The 20,894-nt window shown below is 41.5% G+C and overlaps 1 protein-coding gene across 1 annotated transcript in view; it reads left to right on the top strand.

Annotated features, from left to right (window-relative positions):
• Positions 1 to 20,894, top strand: part of LOC139749149 (3'(2'),5'-bisphosphate nucleotidase 1) — a 349,490-nt gene that overhangs the window by 86,793 nt on the left and 241,803 nt on the right. The window contains exon 4 of the mRNA XM_071662786.1: positions 15,778 to 15,893. Coding sequence (XP_071518887.1) covers positions 15,778 to 15,893 — 116 coding nt within the window. The remainder of the gene's footprint in view (positions 1 to 15,777; positions 15,894 to 20,894) is intronic.

Raw genomic sequence — 20,894 nt, 5'->3', positions numbered from 1 at the left:
AGTGAACTTAACAGCAAATGGAACCTTGGAAGCAGAAGTGAGTTATAGGATAGGAGAGGGGGGTGAAGGTTGTGGGAGTGATGAAGAATGTGTGGAAAGAGAGAACATAATCTTGGAGGGCAGAAATGGGTATGCTTAAAGGAATAGTAGTTCCAAACAATTATTATGTTTGCAAGGCATGGGCTGTAGATAGGGTTGTATGGAGGAGGGTGGATGTGTTGGACATTAAATGTTTGAGGACAATATGTGTTGTGAAATGGTTTGATCGAGTAATAATGAAAGGATAAGAGAGGTGTGTGGCAATAAAAAGAGTGTGGTTAAGAGAGCTGAAAAGGGTGTGTTGAAATGGTTTGGACAAATGGAAAGAATGAGTGAGGAAAGGTTAACAAAGAGGATATATGTGTGGAGGAACAAGGAGAAGCTCAAAATCTTTTTCACTCCATCCTTCCACCTTCAGTTTGGTCTCCCGCTTTTTGTTCTCTCCACCTCTGACACATATATCCTCTTTGTAAACCTTTCATCACTCATTCTCTCCATATGTCCAAACCATTTCAACACACCCTCTTCTGCTCTCTTAACCACACTCTTTTTATTACCACTCATCTCTCTTACCCTTTCACTATTACTCGATCAAACCACCTTACACCACATATTGTCCTCAAACATTTTATTACCAACGTATCCACCCTCCTCCGTATAACCCATTCTATAGCCCTTGCCTCACAGCCATATGATATTGTTAGAAATAATATTCCTTCAAACATACCCATTTTTGCTCTCTGAGATAACATTCTCTCCTTCCACACATTCTTCATCACTCCCAGAACCTTCACCCCCTCCCCCACCCTATGACTCACTTCTGCCTCCATTTTTCCATTCTCTGCCAAGTCCATGCCCGGATATCTAAAACACTTCACTTCCTCCAATTTTTCTCCTTCAAACTTACATCTCAACTAATTTGTCCCTCTAATCTGCTGAACCTAATAACCTTGCTCTTATTCACAATTACTCTCAGCTTTCTCCTTTCACACATTTTTCCAAACTTAGTCATCAACTTCTGCAGCTTCTCACTCGAATCAGCCACCAATGCTGTATCATCGGCGAACAGAAATTGACTCCCTTCCCCGGCCCTCTCATCTCCAACAGACTGCATACTCACCGCTCTCTCCAAAACATTTACATTTACCTCCCTGAGCACCCCATCCATAAGCAAATTAAACAATCATGGAGACATCACATACCCCTGCCACTAACTGACCTATACTAGGAACCAATCACTCTCCTCTCTTCCTACTCATACACATGCCTTACACCCTTGATATAAACTTGTCACTGCTTTGTTATTATCATTATACTTGATCACCGTTTCCCACATTAGTGAGTAAGCACCAGGAAACAGATATGGAAAGACCCAGCCACTCATATACACACACACATATATATATATACATCCATGCACATATACATTCATATGAAAATGCATATCTGTTTTCCTGGTGCTACCTCACTGAAAACTCAGTCACCAGCTTCTGCAGTTTCTCACATGAATCAGCCACCAGCGCTGTATCATCAGCGAACAACAACTGACTCACTTCCCAAGCTCTCTCATCCACAACAGACTTCATACTTGCCCCTCTTTCCAAAACTCTTGCATTCACCTCCCTAACAACCCCATCCATAAACAAATTAAACAACCATGGAGACATCACACACCCTTGCCGCAAACCTACATTCACTGAGAACCAATCACTTTCCTCTCTTCCTACACGTACACATGCCTTACATCCTCGATAGAAACTTTTCACTGCTTCTAACAACTTGCCTCCCACACGATATATTCTTAATACCTTCCACAGAGCATCTCTATCAACTCTATCATATGCCTTCTCCAGATCCATATATGCTACATACAAATCCATTTGCTTTTCTAAGTATTTCTCACATACATTCTTCAAAGCAAACACCTGATCCACACATCCTCTACCACTTCTGAAACCACACTGCTCTTCCCCAATCTGATGCTCTGTACATGCCTTCACCCTCTCAATCAATACCCTCCCATATAATTTACCAGGAATACTCAACAAACTTATACCTCTGTAATTTGAGCACTCACTCTTATCCCCTTTGCCTTTGAACAGTGGCACTATGCACACATTCAGCCAATCCTCAGGCACCTCACCATGAGTCATACATACATTAAATAACCTTACCAACCAGTCAACAATACAGTCACCCCCTTTTTTAATAAATTCCACTGCAATACCATCCAAACCTGCTGCCTTGCTGGCTTTCATCTTCCGCAAAGCTTTTACTACCTCTTCTCTGTTTACCAAATCATTTTCCCTAACCCTCTCACTTTGCACACCACCTCGACCAAAACACCCAATATCTGCCACTCTATCATCAAACACATTCAACAAACCTTAAAAATACTCACTCCATCTCCTTCTCACATCACCACTACTTGTTATCACCTCCCCATTTGCGCCCTTCACTGAAGTTCCCATTTGCTCCCTTGTCTTACGCACTTTATTTACCTCCTTCCAGAACATCTTGTTATTCTCCCTAAAATTTAATGATACTCTCTCACCCCAACTCTCATTTGCCCTCTTTTTCACCTCTTGCACCTTTCTCTTGACCTCCTGTCTCTTTCTTTTATACATCTCCCACTCAATTTCATTTTTTCCCTGCAAAAATCGTCCAAAAGCCTCTCTCTTCTCTTTCACTAATAATCTTACTTCTTCATCCCAACACTCACTACCCTTTCTAATCAACCCACCTCCCACGCTTCTCATGCCACAAGCATCTTTTGCGCAATCCATCACTGATTCCCTAAATACATCCCATTCCTCCCCCACTCCCCTTACTTCCATTATTCTCGCCTTTTTCCATTCTGTACTCAGTCTCTCCTGGTACTTCCTCACACAAGTCTCCTTCCCAAGCTCACTTACTCTCACGACCCTCTTTACCCCAACATTCACTCTTCTTATCTGAAAACCCATACAAATCTTCACCTTAGCCTCCACAAGATAATGATCAGACATCCCTCCAGTTGCACCTCTCAGCACATTTACATCCAAAAGTCTCTCTTTCGCACGCCTGTCAATTAACACGTAATCCAATAACGCTCTCTGGTGTGTGAAAGAAGAACGTTAAGAGTAAATGTGAATAAGAGCAAGGTTATTAGGTACAGTAGGGTTGAGGGTCAAGTCAATTGGGAGGTAAGTTTGAATGGAGAAAAACTGGAGGAAGTAAAGTGTTTTAGATATCTGGGAGTGGATCTGGCAGCGGATGGAACCATGGAAGCGGAAGTGAATTATAGGGTGGGGGAGGGGGCGAAAATCCTGGGAGCCTTGAAGAATGTGTGGAAGTCGAGAACATTATCTCGGAAAGCAAAAATGGGTATGTTTGAAGGAATAGTGGTTCCAACAATGTTGTATGGTTACGAGGCGTGGGCTATGGATAGAGTTGTGCGCAGGAGGGTGGATGTGCTGGAAATTAGATGTTTGAGGACAATGTGTGTTGTGAGGTGGTTTGATCGAGTAAGTAATGTAAGGGTAAGAGAGATGTGTGGAAATAAAAAGAGCGTGGTTGAGAGAGCAGAAGAGGGTGTTTTGAAATGGTTTGGGCACATGGAGAGAATGAGTGAGGAAAGATTGACCAAGAGGATATATGTGTCAGAGGTGGAGGGAACAAGGAGAATTGGGAGACCAAATTGGAGGTGGAAAGATGGAGTGAAAAAGATTTTGTGTGGTCGGGTCCTGAACATGCAGAAGGGTGAAAGGAGGGCAAGGAATAGAGTGAATTGGATCAGTGTGGTATACCGGGGTTGACGTGCTGTCAGTGGATTGAATCAGGGCATGTGAAGCGTCTGGGGTAAACCATGGAAAGTTGTGTGGGGCCTGGATGTGGAAAGGGAGCTGTTGTTTCGGGCATTATTGCATGACAGCTAGAGACTGAGTGTGAGTGAATGGGGCCTTTGTTGTCTTTTCCTAGTGCTACCTCGCACACATGAGGGGGAGGGGGATGGTATTCCATGTGTGGCGAGGTGGCGATGGGAATGAATAAAGGCAGACAGTGTGAATTGTGTGCATGGGTATATATGTGTGTGTCTATGTGTGTATATATATGTGTACATTGAGATGTATAGGTATGTATATTTGCATGTGTGGACGTGTATGTATATACATTGTGTATGGGGGTGGGATGGGCCATCTCTTTCGTCTGTTTCCTTACGCTACCTCGCAAACGCGGGAGACAGCGACAAAGCAAAAAAAAAAAAAACCACTGAAAGTGGGGGGGACAGTGATGCTGTTTCCTGTGGGATGGGGTGGTGCCAGGAATGGATTGAAGGCAAGCAAGTATGGTTATGTACATGTGTATATATGTATATGTCTGCATATCTGTATGTATATACATACATGTGGATTTTTTTTTATATACTCTGACGCTGTCTCCCGCATTAGTGAGGTAGCACAAGGAAACAGACGAAAGATTGGCCCATCCCACCCACATACACATGTATATACATAAACGCCCACACACGCACATGTATGTACCTATACATTTCAACGTGTGCACACATATACATACACAGACATATACATATATACATATGTACATATTCATACTTGCTGCCTTCATCCATTCCCGTTACCACCCCGCCACCCGTGAAAAACAGTACTCCAACCCCTAGCGTGCTTGCATGAAGTAGCCCTAGGAAAAGACAACAAAGGCCTCAGTTGTTCACACTCAGTCTCTAGTTGTCACGTGTAATGTACCGAAACCACAGCTCCCTTTCCACATCCAGGCCCCACAGAACTTTCCATGATTTACCCCAGACACTTCACATGCCCTGGTTCAATCCATTGACAGCATGTCGACCCCGATATACCACATGCTTTCAATTCACTCTGTTCCTTGCATGCCTTTCACCCTCCTGTATGTTCAGGCCCTGATAGCTCAAAATCTTTCTTACTCCATCCTTCCACCTCTAATTTGGTCTCCCACTTCTCCTTGTTCCCTCTACCTCTGACACATATATCTTCTTTGTCAGTCTTTCCTCACTCATTCTCTCCATGTGACCAAACCTTTTCAATACACCCTCTTCTGCTCTCTCAACCACACTCTTTTTTTATTACCACAAATTTCTCTTACCCTTTCATTACTTACTCGATCAAACCACCTCACAACACATATTGTCCTCAAACATGTCAGTTCCAACACATCCACCCTCCTCTGCACAACCCTATCTATAGCCCACACCTCACAACTAAATGACATTGTTGGAACCACTGTTCCTTCAAACATACCCATTTTTGCTCTCCGAGATTCTCGCCTTCCATACATTCTTCAACACTCCAAGAACCTTCACCCCCTCCCCCACCCTGTGACTCACTTCTGCTTCCATGGTTCCATCCACTGCTAAATCCACTCCCAGATATCTAAAATCCTTCATTCCCTCCAGTTTTTCTCCATTCACACTTACCTCCCAATTTACTTGTCCCTCATCCCTACTGAACCTAATAACCTTGCACTTATTCACATTTATTCTCAGCTTTCTTCTTTCACACACTTTACCAAACTCAGTCACCAGCTTCTGCGGTTTCTCACATGAATCACCCACCAGCGCTGTATCATCAGCGAACAACAACTGACTCACTTCCCAAGCCCTCTCATCACAAGAGACTACATACTCGCCCCTTTCTCCAAAACTCTTGCATTCACCTCCCTAAAAACCCCATCCATAAACAAATTAAACAACCATGGAGACATCACGCAACCTTGCTGCAAACCGACATTCACTGGGAACCAATCACTTTTTTCTCTTCCTACTCAAACACATGCTTTACATCCTCGATAAAAACTTTTCACTGCCTCTAACAACTTACCTCCCATACCGTATACTCTTAACACCTTCCACAGAGCATCTCTATCAACTCTCTCATATGCCTTCTCCGGATCCATAAATGCTAAATACAAATCCATTTGCTTTTCTAAGTATTTCGGACATACATTCTTCAAAGCAAATACCTGATCCACACATCTTTTACTACTTCTGAAACCACACTGCTCTTCCCCAATCTGATGTTCTGTACATGCCTTCATCCTCTCTATCAATACCCTCCCATATAATTTCCCAGGAATACTCGACAAACTTTTACCTCTGTAATTTGAACACTCACCTTTATCCCCTTTGCCTTACATAAACATATATACACATGTACATATTCATACTTACTCGCCTTGATCTATTCCGTCAGCCACCTTGTCCCACAGGAAACGGCATCACCACCCCCTGCATCAGCAAGGTATTAGTGCCAGGAAACATACAAAAAAGGTCGCATCTGCTCACATCCATTCCCTAGATTTATGTTTTTCATTTTTTCATAACTTTGCACGCATATCTTAGTTTTGTAAGAATATATGTTTTTGATGTATTTTTGTATGGAGAGAATGAGTGAAGATATATCTGTTTGAAGTAAATGGAACAATGAAAATAGGGAGACCAAAGTGGAGATGGAAGGATGGAGTGAAAAAGATTTTAGGTGATCAGAGCCTGAACATGCAGGAGAGTGAAAGCATACGCAGGGAAGAGTGAACTGGAATGATGTGCATACTGGGGATGATGTGTTGTCAGTGGATTGAACCATGGCATTTGATGTATCTGGGGTAAGGCCTATAGAGCCTGGTTTGGGATAGGGTGCTGTGGTTCTGTTGCATTACACATGACTATTAGAGAATGGATATGAGCAGCTGTGGCCTTTCTTCATCTGTTCCTGGCTCTGCCCTGCTAATATGGGACACAACGATCAAGTATGGAAAAATGAACTTTTTAAGATTTTTCTTTTTATGTACCCTGTGTAGAAGTCATACATCAGCACTCAATCATGGCAAAAAAAAAAAAGGTAGATGAAAGGTTTATTTTTTAGCATTTCTTACTTTTGCATTCATGTCTTTAGTTTTAGTTTTAGTTTTAGAAGAGGCATTTGGACGATTTTTGCAGGGAAAAAATGCAATTGAGTGGGAGATGTATAAAAGAAAGAGACAGGAGGTCAAGAGAAAGGTGCAAGAGGTGAAAAAGAGGGCAAATGAGAGTTGGGGTGAGAGAGTATCATTAAATTTTAGGGAGAAGAAAAAGATGTTTTGGAAGGAGGTAAATAAAGTGCGTAAGACAAGGGAGCAAATGGGAACTTCAGTGAAGGGCGCTAATGGGGAGGTGATAACAAGTAGTGGTGATGTGAGAAGGAGATGGAGTGAGTATTTTGAAGGTTTGTTGAATGTTTGATGATAGAGTGGCAGATATAGGGTGTTTTGGTCGAGGTGGTGTGCAAAGTTAGAGGGTTAGGGAAAATGATTTGGTAAACAGAAAAGAGGTAGTAAAAGCTTTGTGGAAGATGGAAGCCGGCAAGGCAGCAGGTTTGGATGGTATTGCAGCGGAATCTATTTAAAAAAGGGAGTGACTGTATTGTTGACTGGTTGGTAAGGTTATTTAATGTATGTATGACTCATGGTGAGGTGCCTGAGGATCGGCGGAATGCGTGCATAGTGCCATTATTCAAAGGCAAAGGGGATAAGAGTGAGTGCTCAGATTACAGAGGTATAAGTTTGTTGATAGAGATGCTCTGTGGAAGGTATTAAGAATATATGGTGTGGGAGGAAAGTTGTTAGAAGCAGTGAAAAGTTTTTATCGAGGATGTAAGGCATGTGTACGTGTAGGAAGAGAGGAAAGTGATTGGTTCTCAGTGAATGTAGGTTTGCGGCAGGGGTGTGTGATGTCTCCATGGTTGTTTGATTTGTTTATGGATGGGGTTGTTAGGGAGGTAAATGCAAGAGTTTTGGAAAGAGGGGCAAGTATGAAGTCTGTTGGGGATGAGAGAGCTTGGGAAGTGAGTCAGTTGTTGTTCGCTGATGATACAGCGCTGGTGGCTGATTCATGTGAGAAACTGCAGAAGCTGGGGACTGAGTTTGGAAAAGTGTGTGGAAGAAGAAAGTTAAGAGTAAATGTGAATAAGAGCAAGGTTATTAGGTACAGTAGGGTTGAGGGTCAAGTCAATTGGGAGGTGAGTTTGAATGGAGAAAAACTGGAGGAAGTGAAGTGTTTTAGATATCTGGGAGTGGATCTGGCAGCGGATGGAACCATGGGAGCGGAAGTGGATCATAGGGTGGGGGAGGGGGCGAAAATCCTGGGGGCCTTGAAGAATGTGTGGAAGTTGAGAACATTATCTCGGAAAGCAAAAATGGGTATGTTTGAAGGAAAAGTGGTTCCAACAATGTTTTATGGTTGCGAGGCGTGGGCTAAGGATAGAGTTGTGCGCAGGAGGATGGATGTGCTGGAAATGAGATGTTTGAGGACAATGTGTGATGTGAGGTGGTTTGATCGAGTGAGTAACGTAAGGGTAAGAGAGATGTGTGGAAATAGAAAGAGCGTGGTTGAGAGAGCAGAAGAGGGTGTTTTGAAGTGGTTTGGGCACATGGAGAGGATGAGTGAGGAAAGATTGACCAAGAGGATATATGTGTCGGAGGTGGAGGGAACAAGGAGAAGAGGGAGACCAAATTGGAGGTGGAAAGATGGAGTGAAAAAGATTTTGTGTGATCGGGGCCTGAACATGCAGGAGGGTGAAAGGAGGGCAAGGAATAGAGTGAATTGGAGCGATGTGGTATACCGGGGTTGACGTGCTGTCAGTGGATTGAAGCAAGGCATGTGAAGCGTCTGGGGTAAACCATGGAAAGCTGTGTAGGTATGTATGTTTGCGTGTGTGGACGTATGTATATACATGTGTATGGGGGGGGGGCATTTCTTTCGTCTGTTTCCTTGCGCTACCTCGCAAACGCGGGAGACAGCGACAAAGTATAATAATGAATAAGTATAATAAATAAAGTTTGTTGAGTATTCCTGGTAAATTATATGGGAGGGTATTGATTGAGAGGGTGAAGGCATGTACAGAGCATCAGATTGGGGAAGAGCAGTGTGGTTTCAGAAGTGGTAGAGGATGTGTGGATCAGGTGTTTGCTTTGAAGAATGTATGTGAGAAATACTTAGAAAAGCAAATGGATTTGTATGTAGCATTTATGGATCTGGAGAAGGCATATGATAGAGTTGATAGAGATGCTCTGTGGAAGGTATTAAGAATATATGGTGTGGGAGGCAGGTTGTTAGAAGCAGTGAAAAGTTTTAATTGAGGATGTAAGGCATGTGTACGTGTAGGAAGAGAGGAAAGTGATTGGTTCTCAGTGAATGTAGGTTTGCGGCAGGGGTGTGTGATGTCTCCATGGTTGTTTAATTTGTTTATGGATGGGGTTGTTAGGGAGGTGAATGCAAGAGTTTTGGAAAGAGGGGCAAGTATGAAGTCTGTTGTGGATGAGAGAGCTTGGGAAGTGAGTCAGTTGTTGTTTGCTGATGATACAGCGCTGGTGGCTGATTCATGTGAGAAACTGCAGAAGCTGGTGACTGAGTTTGGTAAAGTGTGTGAAAGAAGAAAGTTAAGAGTAAATGTGAATAAGTGCAAGGTTATTAGGTACAGTAGGGTTGAAGGTCAAGTCAATTGGGAGGTAAGTTTGAATGGAGAAAAACTGGAGGAAGTAAAGTGCTTTAGATATCTGGGAGTGGATCTGGCAGCGGATGGAACCATGGAAGTGGAAGTGAATCATAGGGTGGGGGAGGGGGCGAAAATCCTGGGAGCCTTGAAGAATGTTTGGAAGTCGAGAACATTATCTTGGAAAGCAAAAATGGGTATGTTTGAAGGAATAGTGGTTCCAACAATTGGTTGCAAGGCGTGGGCTATGGATAGAGTTGTGCGCAGGAGGGTGGATGTGCTGGGAATGAGATGTTTGAGGACAATGTGTGGTGTGAGGTGGTTTGATCGAGTAAGTAATGTAAGGGTAAGAGAGATGTGTGGAAATAAAAAGAGCGTGGTTGAGAGAGCAGAAGAGGGTGTTTTGAAATGGTTTGGGCACATGGAGAGAATGAGTGAGGAAAGATTGACCAAGAGGATATATGTGTTGGAGGTGGAGGGAACGAGGAGAAGTGAGAGACCAAATTGGAGGTGGAAAGATGGAGTGAAAAAGATTTTGAGTGATTGGGTCCTGAACATGCAGGAGGGTGATAGGTGGGCAAGGAATAGAGTGAATTGGATCAGTGTGGTATACCGGGGTTGACGTGCTGTCAGTGGATTGAATCAGGGCATGTGAAGTGTCTGGGGTAAACCATAGAAAGTTGTGTGGGGCCTGGATGTGGAAAGGGAGCTGTGGTTTCGGGCATTATTGCATGACAGCTAGAGACTGAGTGTGAACGAAAGGGGCCTTTGTTGTCTTTTCCTAGCGGTACCTCGCACACATGAGGGGGGAGGGGGATGGTATTCCATGTGTGGCGAGGTGGCGATGGGAATGAATAAAGGCAGACAGTGTGAATTGTGTGCATGGGTATATATGTATGTGTCTGTGTGTGTATATATATGTGTACATTGAGATGTATAGGTATGTATATTTGCGTGTGTGGACGTGTATGTATATACATGTGTATGGGGGTGGGTTGGGCCATTTCTTTCGTCTGTTTCCTTGCGCTACCTCGCAAACGCGGGAGACAGCGACAAAGCAAAATAGATAAATAAATAAAAAAAAATGTTTTTATAATTTATTTTTTTCATGCTAAGTGTAGCATTCATAAATCAACACTCCACCATGGCAAACAATAGGAGATAATGAATATTTTTATTTCTTACCTCTGCGCACATATCTTTAGTCTTGTAAAAAAAATATGTGAAAATTTTTCTTCAGCACTTCTTCATGGCAAAATGATATATAGTACATTTTTCATACTTCTGCATGCATTTCTGTAATTTCATAAGAATATGATATTTTTTCAAGATTTTTTTTCTGTGTTTTTTGTGCATACAATGGTAGTTAAGTTTTCTGGTAGTTGCAATTTATGGGTTAAAGGTACAGAAAACTGCTTTCAGGAAAATGAGACTTAGCTTTGCCACTGTTTTTGGACTGCAGTATCATTTACTCGTAGGTAAAGAGGTGTGTCTACGGCACACAATAGTTCAAGCTGAAGAGGTCCTTCCAATGTAAGTAACAGTTTCTGCAAATATGAATATCTCCAAATAATGAACAAATCCATAGACACCCAAAACTTTGGGCAGTGAGCATGGCACATATGTAAACAAGATGTAGAGAGAGAGAGATAGAGAGAGAGATTTGTGTAAATTTTGTGTCATAAGGCTGTATAAACTGAAAAATAGAGAAAGAATAAAACAGTTTATGAGTTTTACCTTATTTCCCTTTGTCATCAATATTTTGGCTACTGAGGTAATCAAATCCCTTTAAGATACACTTCTTTATATTGAATGAGTTAACTTAAATTTGAATATTCTTATGATGATTTGTTGAAATAGAAAGTAATTTATGATTTATGATATACATGCTTCTGAATTAGTTTTAGCCATGCAATAAAATGTCAGGCAAATAAAATGCACTTTTTCCATATATTAGGCTATATTTCACCTCTTTAAGGGAGTTCCAGGCAGGAACAGTCATCAGAGATATAGAAAAATAGATATAGGTTGTGGTCCAGCACATTTTAAATTTGCCTCCATCAGTTTGTGGATCTGCCATCAGGGTGGCACTGTTAGTGAGTTAGCAGTGTGAAAGTGCCAAAATTTTACCCCTTCAGGATGTCATCCAAGAGACCAAGAGGTGCAGATGGTGCTAGTGCTAATAAGCATTAACAAATCATTATCTGTGCTTGAAAAGGTGGAGGTACTGAAAAAATTAGATAAAGGAACTTATGTAAAGACTTTGTGTGAGTACAATGAAATCATATCATCAATTGTGTATGACTTACAGAAACAAAAGGAGCAGATTTTTAAGGTTTTGCTGAAAAAGAAAACCAGAAAACTTTGAAAGGAGTACAGAATTAGACAGTGCACTTATAAAGGGGTTTAAGCTCTTATGTAAAGAAGATGTAAGCATTTCTGGGAAGATGCTTAGGAAGCAGGCCACAGTTTTTCATAGAGAACTAAAGCTAGACTATGACTGTGAATTTTCTCAAGGATGGTTACACAAGTTAAGTGGAGACATGGAATTTCAGTACATAGTCTGTGCGGTGAAAAGCTTAGTGCAGACACAGAAGCTGCAACAAAGTTTGTGGATGAATTTATACAGTTAGTAGCAGTGGAAAATTAGCCCCAGAACAAATGTATGATGCTGATGAATCTGCCCTGTATTAGTGTCATATGCCCCCAAATATCCTTGCCCAAGATATTGAGGAGTCTCTATGTGGGGGTAAGGATTCCAAACATAAGGTAACAATTCTTGGCTATAGCAATGCTATAGGAACGCATAAAACCAAGCTGATGATAATTGGTAAGTGTTCACCCGAGGGCCTTTGAAGGGGTGAAAATTCTTCCACTTATCTACCATGCAACTAAAAAAGGGTGGATAACAACTAAACTTTTTCTTGAATGGTTTGAACATTTTTCTTGAGTGAAGCTAGAGCACACTGTAACTCTGTTGGCCTCAATCCAAAGTGTAAAATATTTTTTATTTTTTTTAATTGCTCAGCACACCTCAAAGCAGAACTTTTAAAATACAATGTTTTTAGTTTATACCTCCCTCTTAACTGCACCTCTCTGGTTCAGCCCTGTGACTATGGCATATTGCATTCATTGAAATCTAAATACAGATCAGAGTTGATGCACCATTTCCTTGTCGCACTGAATAACAGGAAGCTTCTTGAAGATTTCATGAAGAAATTTAGCGTACAGGATATGGTATGGTCACTCGCTTCTGCCTGGAATAAAGTTGAGAAAAGTACACTGCAATGTGGCTAGCACAGACTGTAGCCAAGCTTAATGTTTCAGGATGAGGAAAGGAATGAACCTGACTTCTTTGGATTTAGAGTTTCTAGTGAAAAGGTATTGATCCAAGAATTGGACAAGTGTGCATGGAGTATGACTAACCCAACGTGTCTTGCAATAACCAAAGAGATTACAGAGGAAAACCGAGAGGAATGGATGAATATTGATAATGATGAGCCCATTGTTAATCAGCCAACTGATTAAGAAATCATTGAGATGGTTCAGCAAGGTGAGAAGGAACAAGACCATCATGAAAAAAGTGCAGAGGAAAGTGAGGAAGTGGAAGAAAGAATTTCTACATATAAATGTATCCCTGGGGATAGGGGAGAAAGAATACTTCCCGTGCATTCCCCGCGTGTCGTAGAAGGTGACTAAAGGGGACGTGATTAGGGGACTAGAAACCCTACCTTCTTGTATTTTAACTCTCTAAAAGGGGAAACAGAGGAGATGGATTTGTATGTAGCATTTATGGATCTGGGGAAGGCATATGATATGAGTTGATAGAGATGCTCTGTGGAAGGTGAGTTGCTAGAAGCAGTGCAAAAATTTTATCAAGGACGTAAAGCATATGTTCAGGTAGGAAGAGAGGAAAGTGATTGGTTCCCAGTGAATGTTGGTTTGTGGCAGGGGTGCATGATTTCTCCATGGTCGTTTAATTTGTTTATGGATGGAGTTGTTAGGGAGGTGAATGCAAGAGTTTTGGAGAGAGGGGTAAGTATGCAGTCTGTTGTGGATGAGACGACTTGGGAAGTGAGTCAGTTGTTGTTCGCTAATGATACAGTGCTGGTGACTGATTTGGGTGAGAAACTGCAGAAGCTGGTGACTGAGTTTGGTAAAGTGTGTGAAAGAAGAAAGCTGAGAGTAAATGTGAATAAGAGCAAGGTTATTAGGTACAGTAGGGTTGAGGAACAAGTTAATTGGGAGGTAAGTTTGAATGGAGAAAAACTGGAGGAAGTGAATTGTTTTAGATATCTGGGAGTGGATTTACCTGCAGATGGAACCATGTAAGTGAAAGTGAGTCACAGGGTGTGGGAGGGGTGGCCAAGGTTCTGGGAGCATTGAAGAAAGTGTGGAAGGCAAGAACGTTATCTCAGAGAGCAAAAATGGGTAAGTTTGAAAAAATAGTGGTTCCAACAATGTTATATGGTTGTGAGGCATGGGCTATAGATAGAGTTGTGTGGAGGAGGGTGGATGTATTGCAAATGAAATGTTTGAGGACAGTATGTGGTGTGAGGTGGTTTGAGCAAGTAAGTAATGAAAGGGTAAGAGAGATGTGTGGTAATATAAAGAGTGTGGTTGAGAGAGCAGAAGAGGGTGTATTGCAATGGTTTCGTCACATGGCGGGAATGATTGAGGAAAGATTGACAAATAGGATATGTATGTCAAGAGGTCGGGGGAATGAGGAGAAGTGGGAGACCAAAGTGGAGGTGGAAGGATTGAGTGAAAAAGATTTTAAGCGATCGGGGCCTGTACATACAGAAGGGTGAAAGGAATGCAAGTAATAAAGTGAATTGGAACGATGTGGTAAGCCGAGAGCGACATGCTGTCAAGGGATTGAACCAGGGCATTTGTAGCATCTGGGGTAAACCATGGAAAGTTTTGTGGGGCCTGGATGTGGAAAGGGAGCTATGGTTTTGATGCATTACACATGACAGCTAGAGACTGAGTGTGAACGAAAGTGGCCTTTGTTGTCTTTTCCTAGCTCTACCTCGTGCTTGTGCATGGGGAGGGTGGTGCCATTTCATGTGTGATGGGGTGGCGATGAGAATGGATGAAGGCATCAAGTATGAATATGTACAGGTGTATATATGTATATGTCTGTGTATGGATATGTATGTATACGTTGTAATATATAGGTATATATATTTGCGTGTGTGGGTGTCTATGTATATACATGCATATGTGGGTGGGTTGGGCCATTCTTTCATCTGTTTCCTTGTGCTACCTTGTTAACGTGGGAGACAGGGACTAAATATAATAAATGAATAAATAAATGTATCCAGATAAGAAATTTAATTGCTGAACTAGAGCAAAGGAACTTTATAACAGAGCAAGAAATTATGTCTATTCATTTGATTCAAAGAAAATTGATTAAGGAAAAGCTAAAGTACCAGATGCAAGCTACAGTGCAACAGTGGTTAAGGAAGGTCATTGATAACACTGCCAAGGATCTTCAAGCATAGATGATATACTTCTCTGTAGTCCCTCTACCCTTGATGTGCAAGTATCTGCTGACCATGAAGCCCTTGCTGACCCTGATGCACTTACGATGTAACAATAGAAACTTTGTTTGGCAGCATTAATGTTTGTATTATTTAATGTTTTAAGCCTTGTTCTACCTTTGGTAACATAGCAATATGCATTTGGAATGAGCTGGCAAAACTTGGGGTTTGGAATATGTTTACATAGGAGGTTCCCTTAGGGTTCAATTTCTGTTTTCAGGCATTTTCTTTGGTCTGGCAATGACCAGGTCCCGAGGTTGCTGGATTACAGAGGTACAACCTGTACTCATACTTCTGGATTAATTTTGGTACCTCAATAAAACAGTTCTGTGAACAGTATGCCCTTTTTTGTGAAAATAATTTTTTCCACATTTTTATAGAAGCTTTATTTTTAAACTTTAACTAGATTTCCTAGATGTAAAAATGTCAGATATAGAAATCTTATGGTTCTCTTTTGATTGAAATATAATACAAAAATTTAAGATTAGTAATTTCATTTTTTAAATGGAATTTAGCACTTTTAGAGAATGTTTTTGACATTTATGGTGCATATACTGGGTTGACATACTTTATGTTTATGTCTTTCTGTATTTAATGTACCTGTCAAAGAAGAGAGGCTGATCTCTTTTGCATTTGAATTCATCATAGACTAATCTCACTTTTAAATCAAACTAATTATGTCTGTCTTTTAGGAGAGGAAGGAGATGAAGAAGCACGAGACCTCAGTGGACAAGTATATGATCCCTCAGCTGAAATGACTGTGGAAGTGACTTGCCCTCCCCAGTTTTCATCACTTACAGAAGATGAGGTACCTTTTTATATTAATTATTTTGCTTACAGTCTTTCTGCTATTGCAAATGACTCATTTAAAGAATCTGGAAGTAGAAATGGACCTACACCTAATAATCACCGGCTCTTGATTATTAGTTGATGTTCTGGTTTTCTTTTGTGCACTGCAATTTATTGCAGAACAATATTGTGGTTGCTTCATCATCACACATTCTTTCATGGTCGCTAAAGCTTTCATGCGTACTTTTTAAAACTTTTTTTTAGATTACCTGTTACACTGTACACTTAGCAGTGCAAATGAAGGCATGGCAATTTTATTGAAAAATGAGTGGTTTGAAAGTATGACTGATTGCAGATATATAGATTGATACGAATATGCTTAAAGGGTATGATAATGGAGACTGCCACATAGGTTAATGATTATTGTAAGAACAGGTCGTGGAGAAAAGAGAAGCAGCATAGTGAAACGTATTGTAATGGAACTTAGTTGAGGAGATAAAGTTTGGAAATGCTGAATCTTCCAGAAAATGGTAATGAAAGGTTAAAGACTGATGAGTATGAGGGCCTGAATGAAAAGGGAAAAGCTGTTGCTTTTGAGTGAAATGAAAGCAGAAGAGAAGTAGGAGATGGATGAAGGATAATGTAGGGAAGAATGATAACTCTATCAGGAGGTAAAAAGTTATTGAAAGGAGATTTGTATGAAAAGTAAGGGTGTATTAGACAAGACTGGGAGACTGCTTATAACAAAAGATAGTTTGTTAAAAGAGTACTTTAAAGAATGTACCAATATTATAATACAAGATTATTTGTTTTTATGTTAACTGAGATGCAATAGGCAGCTGAGGACCTAATCAAGGCCATCCCATTAATGCAGGGGGTAGCAATCCTATTTTCTATGGGACAGGGTACTGCCTGAAATGTTTGAAGGCAAGCAAGTATGAATATGTATATATGTATATGCCTTTGTTTGTGTATGTATATCTATGCATATGTGTATATATTGATATGTATATTTTTTTTTAGTTTTTTGTTATACATAATTGCCATCTCCAGCGTTATCAAGGTAGTGTGCGAGGAAACAGATGAAAGAATGGCCCAACCCAACCCATTCCTATCACTACCACACCCCACAGGAAAACGGCATCACTGTCCCCTGCTTCAGCGAGGTAGCACCAGGCATACAGACAAAAAAAGGCCACATTCATTCACACTCAATCTTTAACCTCATGTGTGATGCACTGAAACCACAGCTACCTATCCACATCCAGGCCCCTCACATCTTTCCATGGTCTACCACAGACGCTTCACATGCTCTGGTTCAGTCCATTGACAGCACGTTGACCCCAGTATACCACATCATAACAATTCACTCTATTCCTTGCATGCCTCTCACCCTCCTGTATGTTCAGGCCCTGATCGCTAAAATTCTTTTTCACTCCATCTTTCCATCTCCAATTTGGTCTCCTGCTTCTCCTTGTTCACTCTACCTCTGACACATATATTCCCTGTCAATCTTTCTTCACTCATTGTCTCCATATGTCCAGACCATTTCAATTCACCCTCTTCTGCTCTCTCAACCATACTCTTTTTATTTTCACACATCTCTCTTACCCTTACAGTACTTGCTCGATCAAACTACCTCACACCACATATTATCCTCAAACATTTCATTTGCAACACATCCACCCCCCTTCACACAAACCTATCTATAGCCCATGCCTTGCAACCATATGACATTGTTGGGGCTACTATTCCTTCAAACATACCCATTTTTGCTCTCTGAGATAACGTTTTCCCCTTCCACACGTTCTTCATCACTCCCAGAACCTTTGCCCCCTCCCTCACTGTGTGACTCATTTCCACTTCCATGGTTCCATCCACTGCTAAGTCCACTCTCAGATAACTAAAACACTTCACTTCCTTCAATTTTGCTCCATTCAGATTTACATCCCAAATAGCTTGTCCCTCAATCCAACTAAGCCTAGTAACCTTGCTTATTCACATTTCCTCTCAACTTTTTCCTTTCACACACTTTACCAGATTCAGTCACCAACCTCTGCATTTGGGGTGAGAGAGTATCATTAAATTTTTGGGAGAATAAAAAATTGTTTTAGAAGGAGGTAAATAACATTTGTAAGACTAGAGAACAAATGGGAACATTGGTGAAGGGAGCAAGTGGGGAACATAAAACAGATACTGATGGAGTGAACATTTTGAAGGTTTGGCACATTTCTTCTCATGACCAGATGCATAGACACCAATAATCACCCATCTTTCTCCAGCCACTTTCATTTTTACCCACATCAATTTACTGTCTTACACTCTATCTTATACTCCCACAACTCCTGCTTCAGGAGTACTTCTACTCCTTCCTTTGCTCTTGTCTTCTCACCAACCCCTGACTTTACTCCCAAGTCATTCCCAAACCACTCTTCCCCTTCACCCTTGAGCTTCCTTTCCCTCAGAACCAAAACATCCTGGTTCCTTTCCTCAAATATACAACCTGTCTTTCCTGTTTTCTCATCTTAGTTACATCCACACACATTCAGAGCACTCCCTGCATGACTTCTTCTGTTTCCCCTTTTAGAAATTTAAATACAAAGGGGGGAGGGGTTTCCAGCCCCCCACTCCTGCCCCCTTTAGTTGCCTTCTATGACATGCAGGGAATACATGGGAAGTATTCTTTCTCCCCTATCCCCATCCCCAGGGATAAAATACATATATTTATTTATCTATATATTATACTTTGTCGGTCTCCCGCATTAGCAAGGTAGCGCAAGGATACAGATGAACGAATTGCCCAACCCACCCACATACACATGTATATACATACACGTCCACACATGCACATACACATACCTATACATTTCAACATATACATACACAAACATATACATATATACACATGTTTATGTTCCTACTTGCTGCCTTCATCCATTCTCATCGCTACCACGCCACACATGAAATGCAACCCCCCCCCTCCCCCCACATGGAGGCAAGGTAGCACTAGGAAAAAAAAACCAAAGGCCACATTCGTTCACACTCAGTCTCTAGCTGTCATGTGTAATGCACCAAAACTACAGCTCCCTTTCCACATCCAGGTGCCACAAAATTTTCCATGTTTTACCCCAGACATTTCACATGCCCTGGCTCAATCCATTGACTGCACATCGACCCCAGTATACCACATCGTTCCAATTCACTCTATTCCTTGCACGCCATTCACCCTCCTGTATGTTTAGGCCCAGAATGCTCAAAGTCTTTTTCACTCGATCCTTCCACCTCCAATTTGGTCTCCCACTTCTACACGTTCCCTCCAACTCTGACACACACATATATATATATAAATGTGAATAAGAGCAAGGTTATTAGGTACAGTAGGGTTGAGGGTCAATTCAATTGGGAGGTGAGTTTGAATGCAGAAAAACTGGAGGAAGTGAAGTGTTTTAGATATCTGGGAGTGGATCTGGCAGCGGATGGAACCATGGAAGCGGAAGTGGATCATAGGGTGGGGGAGGGGGCGAAAATTCTGGGAGCCTTGAAGAATGTGTGGAAGTCGAGAACATTATCTCGGAAAGCAAAAATGGGTATGTTTGAAGGAATAGTGGTTCCAACAATGTTGTATGGTTGTGAGGCGTGGACTATGGATAGAGTTGTGCGCAGGAGGATGGATGTGCTGGAAATGAGATGTTTGAGGACAATGTGTGGTGTGAGGTGGTTTGATCGAGTAAGTAACGTAAGGGTAAGAGAGATGTGTGGAAATAAAAAGAGCGTGGTTGAGAGAGCAGAAGAGGGTGTTTTGAAATGGTTTGGTCACATGGAGAGAATGAGTGAGGAAAGATTGACCAAGAGGATATATGTGTCGGAGGTGGAGGGAACGAGGAGAAGAGGGAGACCAAATTGGAGGTGGAAAGATGGAGTGAAAAAGATTTTGTGTGATCGGGGCCTGAACATGCAGGAGGGTGAAAGGAGGGCAAGGAATAGAGTGAATTGGAGCGATGTGGTATACCGGGGTTGACGTGCTGTCAGTGGATTGAATCAAGGCATGTGTATGGGGGTGGGTTGGGCCATTTCTTTCGTCTGTTTCCTTGCGCTACCTCGCAAACGCGGGAGACAGCGGCAAAAAAAAAAAAAAAAAAAAATATATATATATATATATATATATATATATATATATATATATATATATATCCTCTTTGTCAGTCTTTCCTCACTCATTCTCTCTGTGTGACCAAACCATTTCAATACATTCTTCTTCTCTGTCAACCACACTCTTTTTACTGCCACACATCTTTCTTACCCTTTCATTACTTTATCGATCAAACCACCTCAAACATCTAATTTCCAACACATCCACCTCCTCTGCACAACTCTATCTATAGCCCATGCCTCGCAACCGTATAACAGTCGGAACCACTATTCCTTCAAACATACCCATTTTTGCTCTCCGAGATAACGTTCTGGCTATCCACACATTCTTCAACACTCCCAGAATCTTTGCCCCCTCCCCCACCCTGTGACTCACTTCCACTTCCATGGTTCCATCTGCTGCTAAATCCACTCCCAGATATCTAAAACACTTCACTTCCTCCAGTTTTTCTCCATTCAAACTTACTTCCCAATGGACTTGTCCCTCAACCCTACTAAACCTAATAACCTTGCTCTTATTCACATTTACTCTCAGCTTTCTTCTTTCACACAATTTACCTAACTCAGTCACCAACTTCTGCAGTTTCTCACCCGAATCAACCACCAGCGCTGTATCATCAGCGAACATCTTACTCACTTTCCAAGTCCTCTCATCCATAACAGACTGTATACTTGCCCCTCTCTCCTAAACTTGTGGATTCAACTCTGCCGCAAACTGACATTCACTGGGAACCAGTCACGTACTTCTCTTCCTACTCGTACACATGCCATACATCCTCGACAAAAACTTTTCACTACTTCTAGCAACTTACCTCCCACATCATATACTCTTAATACCTTCCACAAAGCATCTCTATCAACTCTATCATAT

This window comes from Panulirus ornatus, chromosome 6, assembly GCF_036320965.1.
Source record: "Panulirus ornatus isolate Po-2019 chromosome 6, ASM3632096v1, whole genome shotgun sequence".
Lineage (NCBI taxonomy): Eukaryota > Metazoa > Arthropoda > Malacostraca > Decapoda > Palinuridae > Panulirus > Panulirus ornatus.
The sequence above is the reverse complement of the archived record's forward strand: the minus strand, read 5'-3'. Positions and strand labels throughout refer to the sequence as shown.